The sequence below is a fragment of the Haliaeetus leucocephalus genome, unplaced genomic scaffold, assembly GCF_000737465.1.
Source record: "Haliaeetus leucocephalus isolate CR32 unplaced genomic scaffold, Haliaeetus_leucocephalus-4.0 Scaffold880, whole genome shotgun sequence".
Classification (NCBI taxonomy): domain Eukaryota; kingdom Metazoa; phylum Chordata; class Aves; order Accipitriformes; family Accipitridae; genus Haliaeetus; species Haliaeetus leucocephalus.
The window spans coordinates 5,098,108-5,111,105 of NW_010973316.1; the positions used below are offsets into that span (position 1 = coordinate 5,098,108).

General features: G+C 44.5%; 1 protein-coding gene across 3 annotated transcripts in view; it reads right to left on the bottom strand.

The window, feature by feature from the left end:
• FN1 (fibronectin 1) overlaps positions 1-12,991 on the bottom strand; it is a 54,520-nt gene extending 41,529 nt beyond the window's left edge. For all 3 annotated transcript variants that reach the window (XM_010583262.1, XM_010583261.1, XM_010583260.1), the window contains exons 1-10: positions 12,827-12,991; positions 12,297-12,425; positions 10,689-10,826; positions 8,737-8,868; positions 8,475-8,612; positions 5,792-5,950; positions 4,174-4,374; positions 3,505-3,684; positions 1,844-2,020; positions 748-900 (exon numbers count right to left, since the gene is read on the bottom strand). In XM_010583262.1, coding sequence (XP_010581564.1) covers positions 748-900; positions 1,844-2,020; positions 3,505-3,684; positions 4,174-4,374; positions 5,792-5,950; positions 8,475-8,612; positions 8,737-8,868; positions 10,689-10,826; positions 12,297-12,425; positions 12,827-12,986 — 1,567 coding nt within the window. In that variant the 5' untranslated portion in view covers positions 12,987-12,991. The remainder of the gene's footprint in view (positions 1-747; positions 901-1,843; positions 2,021-3,504; positions 3,685-4,173; positions 4,375-5,791; positions 5,951-8,474; positions 8,613-8,736; positions 8,869-10,688; positions 10,827-12,296; positions 12,426-12,826) is intronic.
• Between the last annotated feature and the right edge of the window lie 7 nt (positions 12,992-12,998).

Here is a 12,998-nt window from a genome sequence, read left to right on the forward strand (position 1 = left end):
AAGGAAACTCCTGAAAAAAAACCCCTCCCAAAGCCCTTGAGTGAGCTTTCCCTATAAATTATATCCCATTTCAGCAGTGGTGTTAAAACTCCTTTCTTGGCTGCTTGACAACAACCCCCCTGCCTTTTCCAGACATGAAGCCAATGCTGTGAGCTAGCTGTAGGATGATCAAATGTCTGTGCTTTTAAGTCTTCTTTTTTTGGTATTGCTTAAGCACTTCTCCACTTGGACCACTCATATAAATAAGTAAATAAATAAGAGTAATCTCAGTGCTGTCCTGCCAACTTTTCATATAGATCAGCCAGCAAAGGGCTAATCCAGCACAGAGGAATTGAAAATTTCACTGCAGAACAATAAAACAGAACAGCTCTGCATTCAAACTGCAGACTACTCTGGAGTTTTGTCTGTTCTTGAGAAGCGGAGGTGCCTCTACCAAGCTCTCCACAGTCACAGTGGTACCGATTTCTAAAGGTAGACAAAAGGAGGTAGGGATACCTACTGATCAAGCTAATCAAGGTTCCCCTCTGCTTGCTAGCCTGCACAAGCTGAAATAGTACTTTTCTAGCACGTAAACAAGACAGGAACTTTGCATAGCTCCTCTGATTCCCCTTCTACTCCAAAGAAAAGCTTGATAATATATAGTTCTTGAGCCTAGGCTCTAACTCACAATGATGGAAAAGAAAAACAATTTCTCCCACCCCCCAAACACTTAGACTAAAGAGGTGATATCAACATGAGAATCAGTACCTCTGAGCTGTGAATAGGCAATACAAGTCCACTCTCCGCGGCCATTTCCTACACAAGTACATCTCATCATATGGCCCATGTCATGTTGTTTATCCCACTGGTCCCCAACACGGTACATGACACCATCGTTGGTTGTGCAGATTTCTTCATGGGCTGTTTGAGAAGAAAGCAAGAGGATATTTTATGTGGCTAGAATTAACAAGATCTTGAGGGCTTAGAGCATTTGTAATGCCCCTTCATACTGTGTAGTGGTTTCTGCATCTTAACAAGGAAGCTTTAGGCACCCACTCAATTTCAAACAGCATTTTTCCTGGGTGGTGACATTCTGTAAGTGCAGATCCCTTGTAGGGGCTCATTCATTTCAATTTTCTTTTGAAAGCTACTAGAAATAGCTTCTGTACAACGTCCAAGGGGTTCTGTGTGAAAGAAGCAGTTCTTGTTACATACATGCCTTTATATGAGCATAGCCATTTGAAGACCTGCATGTTCCACAAGCTGTTTAAGGACTCGGATGCTGCACTGCCATTAGTTATCAAATTTCATTTAAGAATTAGCAGTCACACTCCCTCACACATGTCCCCTCCTGACATCACAGAGACTAGCATGGATTGTAGGAATGGACTACAACATTGATTTTGACATAACCGCCATTTTCAGGGTAACACACTGATATTACAAGCACAGACTTAGTCCTAACCACAGATTGGACAAGATGAAGTGATAAGCCATGAGGGAGAAGCTTTGGTAGATGCAAGATAAAAACCTCACTTGCTACAAAGTACTATAGTTCAATGTTCTCTAATGGATCTACACCAGTTTGCACCAGCTGAGGAGTGTGCCTACCACTGGCTTGTAGCAAGGAAGTAATGAAAATTGCCTTCTCCTGGCATTGCCTAAGTCTCTGCTAGAGGTGATCAGTGGGTAGAAAAAAAAAAAAGACAAAACAAAACTTCAGAAATGCCTTAAAGGGTTTTACGCTGGAATGCAGCTCACTGGAAGTCATCAATAACTGACCCACGACAGACGGTTCTTTACTTCCCAGCTCAAAGAACCACTTATAGGTATTCCATAATCCCTTTATGGCTCTCAGCCTTACCAGCCATAGGGCAGAAACCAAATTTCTGGTCAGCATCATAGTTCTCGGTGGTTCCACACCACTTCATGTTGTCTCTCCGTCCCTCAGAAGTACAGTCAGTGTAGTTGCGGTTGTTGTACAGGAAGGGGAAGTGGCACAGAGCACCATTGGAATTGCCACCACGTGTCTGGACCAAAACTGTACAAAAGTGAAAAGAAAACAGATGCAAATGAAGCCTGCGTTCTCCCTTAGCATGCGTGGAAGAGCTTGGAAAACAAACCACAAGCACTATTTTTTCCCACATGTACCCTGTATATTATCCACGGGCCTCCTTCTTGGCTTTAATTAATTCAGATCTGGAAACATAAGCCTTACCCAAGGTCAATTCAGTTCAAACATTGCTTTGGAAGGAGCTGCAGAGTCAACCATGGGACTTCCTGGGGAATAGGGAAAACCAAAGCTTACTGTGTTTGGGAATTAGCTTTGCAGACCCTTTGTGCCAAAGCCCAGGGAATCAAACTCACAGTTCTCAGCATACCTGTATTATCTCACTGAGGCTATTACCCTGTTGTGCCCTTTGGCTTAAAGTAAAGCCTTAGCCCTCAGGAAAGGGTTAGAATTCAGTTATGTACAATACAAGTCAAAACCTCTCTGCTGGTTGGAAGCTTCATGTTTTGCAAGCAGCAGTGGAAAGAGGGCTGTAATCTATCTGAACTACTCACCTCTTGAGCAACTCTGCTTTACAAATAACAGAGAACAAGGAGGCATTTGCTGAAGTTTTTCTATATTGATATTTCTCATTCCCCACAGTGTATTACAAGAAGTCTCACTAAAACAAGAATGTGTGTGTGGACAGGGACAGTGGGGTTTTTTTGTTTTGGGTTGGTTTTATTTTCGTTTTTTTAAAGAAGAATATTGTATGTGGTGCAGAGAAAGGCTTGACTTTTGTCAGAAAAACCAACTAAAGTAGAACAGAGTAAAAAAAAATAAATCTGTGCAGAGTAAGCACTATTTTCATGTGGGAATGTGAAAAATTCTCTCCAAGGTCAGATCCCAGAGAAGCTGCCTGGATACTGTTCCATGATGTCTGAAGGGCTTTCCAGGAAGTGCAACCACACAGGTAGATCTGTGCTGTGAAGGGAACACTGACCATCCACAGACAAGAGGGAATGCTGACACATTAGTCATGCACCAGCTCTTGATCAGGGACCACAAATCACATTAAAATTACTGCTATATATGGCAACGTGGCTAGATAGTCAGGACGGAGGGAGTGACAGAGGACTGCACAAACTGTACTCCATGGATATCTTCTTCTTCGCAACCTAATATGGACATTACCATAGCAATTCATCCAAGCAAAGGCAAAGTCCAAGTATCCTTTGAGCCAAAGCTCTATCCTGATAAGGTACTCCTGTTCTAAGGTCAGCTCGGAGGATAGAGAACAGGACTCAGACTACACCTGTATCATCCTAAGCATCCTCCAAAGTTGCCAAGGGGACAAAAGTACCCTGATACTAGGCAGCCCTCCCATTCACAGGGCTGCGTTGCTGCTGAGAAACGGCTAGAGTCCCTCCAGACCACCGGAATTGTTCAGGCAGCCTGTCCCTATGTTCTCTGCTCCTCCCTCCATCTGTGTACGAGGGTCACGTGTATGCGAAGATCCTCCAAGAAGAACTTACCATTCTGCTCAGTACAGAAGGAGTATCTCCTGTCCTGCTCAAAGTTGGAAGTGGTGCTGCACCAGAGGTGCCCATCTGTGCGGCCTTCCGTGGTGCAGGAATAGAAAGTCCGTCCATCGTAGGTGAAAGGAAGAACACAGGCTTCTCCATCAGAATTGCCACCATACGTTTGGGTCACGGCTTTAAAACAAGCAAATCACAGTATTAGACTCTGGCTTAAAGCAATCCCCAAATCTTATGGCTCTAAAACAGCAATAGCCCCTCTGGGCCAAGTCACTGGCTGCTGCAAACCCACACTGACTGCCGTGGACCTGGGCCAATACACACCAACAGATGACTTAGCTCCGCAGCTGTGTCATTCTTTTACATTCTTTTGCAAACATATATTATTGCAGCTTGATTTGAATAAAGTTATTAATGCTGCTCCCCAAGGGCTCTGTTTTCCCTCAACAGGTTATATATAACTCACTGGGAAATGTTTCTGCCCTACAGAACCAGGCTTCAAATAACCAAAACAACTGTTTCTTCACCCCTTGCACTTTTCTGCAGCACGTCTTCTTCAGAAGACATTTCTGATACACACACAAAAGGATTCTACTTTGAAATTAAACCACACGGCAGTCCCAAAGATCTCACTGAACTGAACAGGCACTAAACACAAACCCATACCTATTTCCTGGCAGCTGACTCCATTGCCCAGGCAGGTACAAAGCATTTGCTGGCTGCCCTGTGTCTTGAGCCACTGCATACCCACAGAGTACACCACTCCATTATCAGTTATGCACTGGCCATATGGCTGAGGCTGGGGCTGTTGAGGTTGGGGCTGGTACAACGCAGTCTGCACATTCGTGAAGCTAGGAGAGCCAGATCCTGCAGCAGAACATGGGAGAGAAGCGAGACGTTACATGCAAAGCTAAAGAACAGAATGCTTCAATTAAATGCTGAGATAATAAAACATTAGGCACTCCATCAGACTGAAGGCACAACTCTCTCAGCTTCCCTAGACACATTTGAATTATTCCACTTAGCAAACTTCAAAATTAAAAGAACAACTCCCAGTTCTGCTGATGATAGCCTCTGGTTTCCACCACTGTAGAGTGACTTTAGAAAAGATTAAGAGAGTCAACTGCTTTTCACAGGAATTTTTTAGAAACAATTTTTTTGGAAAAATTTTTTTAGTTGAAGGAAATCTAGAATAGAAAAATCAAGATCAGTGACAAGACAATAAAAAATTACCAAGGAAGCAGGGAGATAAGGCAAAAGGATTAATTTCGAATTTTTCATTGAAAAAGAAAAATAAAACACAAATGTATTCATTTACTCTGGAATTTTTAAACTTTGAATCAAAGTTTTTGGCCCATTATCATTTGGAATAATACTGAGAGACAAAGAGGCTTGTTGTCTACATTATGGAAATTTTTGCTAATGATTCCCACAGGAACCTCCACAAATTCAGCTCTGCTGAAATAGGGGAAATAATAATGGAAACAAAATACTGGCACCCTTAAAGCTTTGTGCATTTTGAAGTTTCGACCTGAGAGTTTGACGTTAACCTGCTGGTACTGAATAGTTAAAGGTCATTTACCATGAAAAATTCAATGTAGGTACTGCAGGAAATCAGAGAAGTTTTACATTGCACCCACCAACAGGAAACCCAGATCCTTAAAACAGCAAAAAAGAATTTAGAGGCTTAAGACTTTAACAAATGTTGGGCAAAAAATATATGCTACCTATAAACCAGGTAGTATTTCATACCAAAATTACAAGCTATCTACTGTACATGTATTAAATAGCATTGTATGCATTCCTTGACATTTCTGGTTTTTAAAGCTTAACCATTAGTAGGTGTATTTATCTTGTCAAAGAAACCAGATGGTCTCAGTGGAGTTTAAATTAAGGACATTTCAAGAAAGTTACCCTGAGGCAAATACATACAAGTTCAATTATTAACTTGAAGTGCCATGCTTCCAAGACAAAGCTAGTAGATAGTGCCTGTGGATGCATGGTCCTAGATGTGATTTACTGCACTGTGATTGTGGAGGCAATCACATCTGTATGTGCAAGCCCCATTTGTACATGGAAACAAGGTATAAATTAATCTTATTCTACACATGCGTAAACAAGGAGCATCTCAGGAACTCTGACCCTCTTTGCTGCTGCTCTTTCCCTGACAAGACTCTTAAATACCTAAATTAGGATGGCACAATTCAACACCAAGTCCTAGCCATTCAAAATGTGCCATTCCTTGTCCCTTCCCCTACTTTACACAGTATGATGCCCCACTTACCAGTGCTAGTTGTATGTAGGGATGTGTGTCTTTCGCATTTCCATTCACCTCTGCCATTACCAGTACAGATGCACTGAAGCAAGTTTCCACGGTTATCCTTCTTGCTCCAGGTGTCTCCAATTCTGTAGGAAGTCTTGGTGTCATGGTCATTGCACCTATCTGTACAAGGAACATGACTGTTAGCTATTGCTGCGTTAGATGGCTTCACCATGCAATTTATAGTACTGAACCACTAACACTATCAAATGAGCTGATAGTTTAAAGCCTTTATTGAAAGCCCACATCATTTTCTGTGGCCCACTATTGCAAGTCCCATATGCACTAAAGCCTGCATTAAACTGCATAGGCTGAGAGCATCTGAAAATCCTGATGCTTTAGTTTAAGGGAAAATACCCATTTATTTCCAAACTGCAATTTCACTTTGTAGCCATTGTGAAAATTAGCATCATAACATTACCAGTGTAAACATAGTAAGCTATCTTCAAAATCAACGTGAAAAAGCACATTCTGGATTGAAAACATTCCTGCTAGTTACTTTTAAAGCTATTTTAAGCCCATTCTGTCTGACATACACCTTTAAAGCTTAAACTTGTTTTAATGTCTTTTTTTTTTTTTAAAGCAGAAGCGTTTGTACCTGGGTCATTTCATATTATACACAGTGCACAGCTCAAGTTCAGGGCTCTATTTCAGCTAGAAGAAACCAAAACCTGTTTAAGGGCAATATGTTAAATTCCATTTCTTCCAAAAGAAGTGTGCTTGAAGCTCCAGTAAAGTTAATATAAGCTGCTCATGTCATACCAGCAATATTAGACTTTCTAAATCTCCCTGTTGTCTTTAATAACCCACAGCCCCTGATGAATTGAGTAAATGGGTTCAAAGGACAGCATAACAAACTACTTTTGTCTGGATGCCAGATCCACATGGATTAACTAGTTGTTCTTCCATTACAACATTTTACCTTCTCATTCAAGGGCAACCTGATACAGTGGCTCAAATATAATCATGGATCAATGAACACAGATTTATGAAGAACTGTGGAAGGACATATGCATCATGCCAGATTGCCACTGAAGGATCACACACGATAGAATATGAATGTGGAATACACATTACTAATTTGCAGTAGTTAAAATGACCAAAAATTGAGTATTTGCCAGAAGGGTGGTAAATTGGTGTAGTATTCACAATATAAATTTGCAAATGCGAAAAAACCCCACCCTGTCTTACGGACACTCAGATTCTCAAGTTAGACAACTGAAAGCTGAAATGTCCCCCAAGAAATCAGCTGTGATTCTGGAAAACACTGGCCTTAAGATATGTAACAGCAACACATACTGAAGCTTAATGCCACTTTGTGGGCTACAGCTATTGTTTTACATACATAAATTTGAATTTCTCCATTTGACTACATTTGAAAAAAACAAAATGAAAAATGAACAGGTCATTTTATTGCAATTTCCCCTAGGATACAACAACGCCGACCTCAGTTAATGGGAGGAAAGATACTGCAAGTAATTTTTATTAGTAATAACAACTCCTCCAAAATTCACAAACACCACATTCTGTTTTATTCATTCCTATTTGAACAATTAATAATTTTTCTCCATGTGTTTTTAACAGACTTAATATTGTCAAGGCTGGTTTGATTTTTACAGCTTATTTCTTGACCAAGTCTCTCCAGATCTTCAGTTTTAATCACAACCCTCCTTAGTGTTTTAGTTCTTTACAGCTCTGCTGTTTATACCAGCAGAAAGCCATTATCTGTGTGCCCTAAGACAACTGAATATGAGGCAATTTAAAGGCTACAGAAGAGCTTCTCAAACCTTGCGTAACAAAGGTATAAGGTACAAAGTTAACTTTTCTTGAGGCAACTGGTGTAAACCATGATAGCTCCACAACAGAGCTTGCTCCTAACAAAACTGGAACAGAAGGCACATAAACAAGCAAGATTTGGGATTTGAAAAGCCCTGTTTGCTTTGCAAACACAAATAAAATAGAATATTTACAGTAATGTCCTTCAATGATGTAAAATCAAAAAAAGTCACCTGCACTGGTGAAGCATGTTTACACTGAAGACAAAATGGTAGGAAAAACTAACAAGCTAGATGGGATAGCAGACAAAACAAACCCTGTTTCAGCTAACATATACATTGAACAGTAATAAAGAGAAAAAATAAGAAAACATTTTCATCTGGCAGATCCTGCTGTTGGAGCAGGTAACTCTTTCTCTTTAAAAGCACCTAATTCTCCCTCAGGAGGCTACTTCAAAAAACAGAAACAGAGATATTAAGCCAAACTCTCTGCCATTTTGCAGACCAAGCAATTCCCCCGACTTCCTGGGGGATGCGCGGCTGTGACTCAGCTGGCCTGTGGTTTTCTTAAACCTTTCTCTCTAAAGCAGCTTAAAACCCTAAATAATCCAGCCGTTCTGTCACTAGCACATATCATGAGCTCTCCCGCATGTCCCCAGATGACAAATGGCAACCAGTATGTGCAAACGTTCCCCTCTCACCTCAGAGGGATCCGTTTCCCACCTCTTTTCAGGCAATGGCCATCCCTCTAAAACTACTGTCACTTGCAACAGTGCAGAAAAAGGAATACCTTTTCTTTTTGACGGACAGATTTGAAAAATAAGCAAGATAAATAAAACAGAGCAGCCAGCAGGTGCCAGGCCACCACTTACTTCTGGAGGTGCAGGTGATGCGGCCGCTGCCCTCCCCCAGGCAGGTGCAGTCCACCATCATCCAGCCCTGGTAGGGCTTCTCCCAGGTCTCACCGACCACATAGGACGTCCCGGCTGTGTTGTCATAGCATCGCTCAGCTGCGAGAGGGAAGGGGATAAGAGTCCACCCAGGGCTATCCCACATTGGGACGCCTCCAGGAAGACAAGGAAGAAAAGGCCATACACCCTGACCGAGCTGGGGGAGAAGGGAGCCATCACTTACCCACAGGCTTGCAGGTCCACTCGCCCTTCCCATTGCCCAGGCACACACACTCCAGCATGTAGCCACCAGTCTCATGGGGCCGGCGCCAGGTATCACCAATCTTGTAGGACTGGCCACCCTCATGGCAGCGATCTGCCGTGGGAGAGATGGGAGCTGAGGTGAGTGACACCACCAGGGACAGCATCACAGGGACAAGGTAAGGGGCACCTGGCCAGGGGCGAAGGCTGTCAGCTGGGGCAGAGGTGGGAGGCAGTGAGGAGAAGGAGGGGGGCAGGCAATGGCCACCACCTCCTCCAGCCTGCCAAATGGCACCTACCATTTTCCACTGGTACCCGCCATTTTCTGACCCTCCCAGGCCCTGTCTTCTCTCCTCAGCTAACCCCCTCCAGGTTTCAAACCATGGCTGAGACCTGGCTGGTGAAAGGGGAATTCCCAGGGCCTGAGGAGGTGCTGTTTCTCCCTCAGGCCCCGTTCACAGCCTGAGGGCTGGCAAGGGAGGGTTTGCCTCCATCTTGTTCTGAAGTGGTACTGCTTGGGACTCTCCGTGGCCATCCCCATATAGCATGAGGGACATGGTGGCCAGGCCAGCATGTGGAGAATAAAGAGGTGCTTGGTGTGACACCCCAGTGGGACATCAGTCCTCTTGGGTTTGGAAACCCTGCCCTGGAAAGGCAGATTCCCAACCTGCTGGTGCCCCACAGGCCTGAGGCAGTCCAGACCCACCACTTGGCCCAGGCTCAGGGAGTGAAAGAAGGTGAAGGGCATTTTGCAAACATAGGGTCTTCTTCCAAGGAAATGAGAAAAACACATACCTGGTCATTTATTAGGAGCCACTAAAATGTTTCATTAGCTCATTTATGAAAGCAAGGAATCTAAGAGTTACGAAGATTGATTCAAAGCCAGTTGCAGTCAATGCAACTCTCCAGTGACCTCTAAACCAGGTTGATGATGACAAAATGAGACCGCTCTTATGTTTGCAATTTCCTTACCGACTCTTTCTTTTCTTACAAGTCTTAACATCCCTGCCCAATAAAATGCTGTTAAATTCAGAAGGGCTTCAGCTCTACCTATTAGATTCAATGCATTTTTTTTTCCATGCTATAATGATGGCTGGCTTCTGAGCCCTCTGTGGAAATGCTACTAGGATCAGCATGTGTGTCTTAAACAAGAAACTGCATACTTTCAAGAATAAGGCTCTTCTCAAAAGGTGTCTCAGGGACTTTGAAATCTCAGTCTAAAAGTCCTGACACACAGCAATCTTCATCTCTGCTCACAGAAAGTCTAATTATGAACTGAAGGGAAAATGTGAACAATTCAGTGACTTAATAAGGAAAGGATTTCCAGAGACATGAAAAGGAGAGCTGGGGAGAAAGGACCAAGGGAAGAGAGAGGAACAAGAGGAAAGTATGGGTCAGGTTGGTGAAAAAGGAGTTGCATAAACATGTTGACCTGGTGTCTGGGTATCAAATACCAGCTCCCTCAGGGACAAGTGTTGGCATGACATTTTTGGAGGATAGGGGGACTGGCTCTCACACAGTATTTATTATTATTTATTCAGAGTAGTACCATTAATGCTGGTGGTGTTATTCTGACTCCCCAGCTGCAGAGCAGACCCTCACTATTTTTTTTCCCAGTCAAAATACTACTGTTGTAAATGCGCCTGTGAAGATGTAATACACTCTTGTACGTAGTAAATGTACTAACCTGTATGGCTGGACACTAACAGTAATTTTTGTCCTATGTTTTTACACATAGCACTTTACCTCTTAAATAAAAGGGGAATCTAGTTGTGCAAGTGTATGTACATTGGGCAAGGACGAAAGATTTTAATGGGCTTTGTTCGGATTAAACACCCCAACTCTAGCTAATGGGCATTGGGAGTACTGTGTAAATTGCTCTGGAAAATGACACTAAGGAACAATAGCTCTAGTAATAGGTTCTTAGTTACATACTGGCAATGGTGCAGCTGATTCTCCCACGTCCAGCTCCAATGCAAGTACAGTCCCAGATCATGGAGTCTTTGGGGCGCTCGTAAGTCTCCCCTACTCGGTAAGTGGATCCAGTGTATTTGTCAAAGCAAGTCTCTTCAGCTATGAGGGGAGAAAAGTCAACTTCATGTAACAATACCAGTAACATGTACAGTCAACAGAAACACACATTCCTTGCCTCCTCACACAGATGCTCTTTTTCTTCTGGGGAAAAAATGCATCTCAGTCTCCTCTTTCTTCCTGGGATGGAACATCAGAGAGGAATTTGGGTGAAATTAACCTCCTCAGGGTCCTCATGATGCTGAATAACCTCGACTTCCCTCCCCCAGTGAGCCAAAAGTTGAGCATGGCACACAGGCAGGCATGCCCTGAAAGGATCAATCCCAGCTGTTTGAAGTGCAACAGTACAGAAGACAGGAGGGAGCAAACATCCCCTAGAAGCTGTGTGCTTTGTCATGCTAATTCTCCTCATTCTGACTTGGCAAAAAATTGAGTATATTAATCCCAAATTCTGCAGCAGTCCCACCGAAGTCAACAGCACTACTTGCTAATTGTTCACACTCACGCATGAGTAAGTCATTACAGAATGGTTATGTCAGTGCTGCCACCAGACTCGAGATCTGCAACAGAAGAACCTTCTTCACTATTGGACAAAGTTAACTGTGCCATAAAGGAAACTTGCTACTGGACTTCAAAACTGTCAAACTTGGGAATCCCTGCAGGGGAAGGAAAGGTAGATTAAACCCCCTTTTATGGGGGAATAAGGGGACTGAGTATTCCCTAAAAATACCCTAGCCATGAGGCAGGCAGCACACGAGCCTTGCAAAACAGATTGCTGGGATGCTCCCATCTGTATTACATGAACGCTGTCAGCCAGGAACCAGTTTTTCCTCTCTTATCTCCAGAGCAACATAAAGGAGCTATGGCAAACGAGTGGCTTCAGACCAACAAATACAGACAGATCACATCTGATAATCTAAACTACATTGCATCCTAGAGAGACATATCTTCCAGCAGACACTGCATTTAAAGTTCTTTCTGTTACCTAAACTTTTTGTGCAGAAGACTAAACAATCTCATTTTACACTCAATTATAGAAAGCTCACAGCATGACCGGGGGGCTGTGGAAAATTGCAAGTTGAAATATTTTTAAACAAGCTGACGACACTGCACAGCTATGAAAAGTTGGGGTGAAGCAATCAAACAGCACAGAGCCAGAGCTGCAAAGTGACTCCAGATTTGAACTTCCCCATGCGAGTCCAGGAGTCAGTTCAGTTCATTATAAAGAAGAGGTTGGCTCCAAAATTAATGTTTAGATCCAATCCTCCAGAGAGATGAGTGATGTTTGGCTCAGGGTTCTGGTGGCAGGCCCATCGCTAATGAAAAGCATTTCTTAAAATCCCAAGCCAGATCTTCAGTGTAATTGAGCGTAGATCCGTTACTGACCCTAAGTATCAAACTTCAGCTGAAAACCCGGTCTGCCAGGTATAACTCGGCACAAGGCTTAGCTTACTCGGCCATCAAAAGCCATGCTGGGGTCTTGAAGCAGACAAAAGAAGGCCACCAACTTACGTTCAGGCTTGCTTTCGCAGTTAAACCCTCTGCTTCCACCGTAGCAGGTACAGACCAGCGTGTTTCCCAGGTAAATGCGCTCCCACTGCTGGTTTATCTGATAGTATCTTCCATTGTCATAACAGGTCTCTGGAGGGGAGAGGAGGAGGAGGGGAAAGATGCAGAGGGGGAAGAGAAAGAAAAGTTCGGAGTTACCGACGGCAGAGGCAGGCAGGGAAGGGGGACGGCACAGGCAAACCGCGCCGGCAGCGGGCACCGGCTGCTCCGCCGCAGCCTCGCACGTGTGCGGGTCCCGCCGCGCCCGAGGGGCAGCGCAGAGCCGAGCCGCCGAGCCCCACGGACAGAAAAAACCGCCCGGGAGGCACCCAGCGGGGCCGGGGCTCCAGCTGCCGCCGCGTTCCACGGGCTCGGGGCGACGCTCGCGTCCCGTGCGCGCTGCGCGGGGGCCGGGCCGAGCCGAGCCGAGCCCTCCACCGTACCCTGCCCTGCTCCGCTCCGCCCGCGGGACCCCATTCCGGCGCGGTACTCACGCTTGCCCTGCGCCGGCGTGCCCTGCGGTACCGAGGTGGTCTGCGCCTGCCGCCGGCTCTTGCCACCGCCTCCGCGGCGCTGTCCGTCGCCACCTCCCGCCGCTGCAGCCCCCAGGCAGAGAGCGAGCAGCGCCAGCCGCCACACGGTGCGGCCCGGCATCCTGGCACGGCA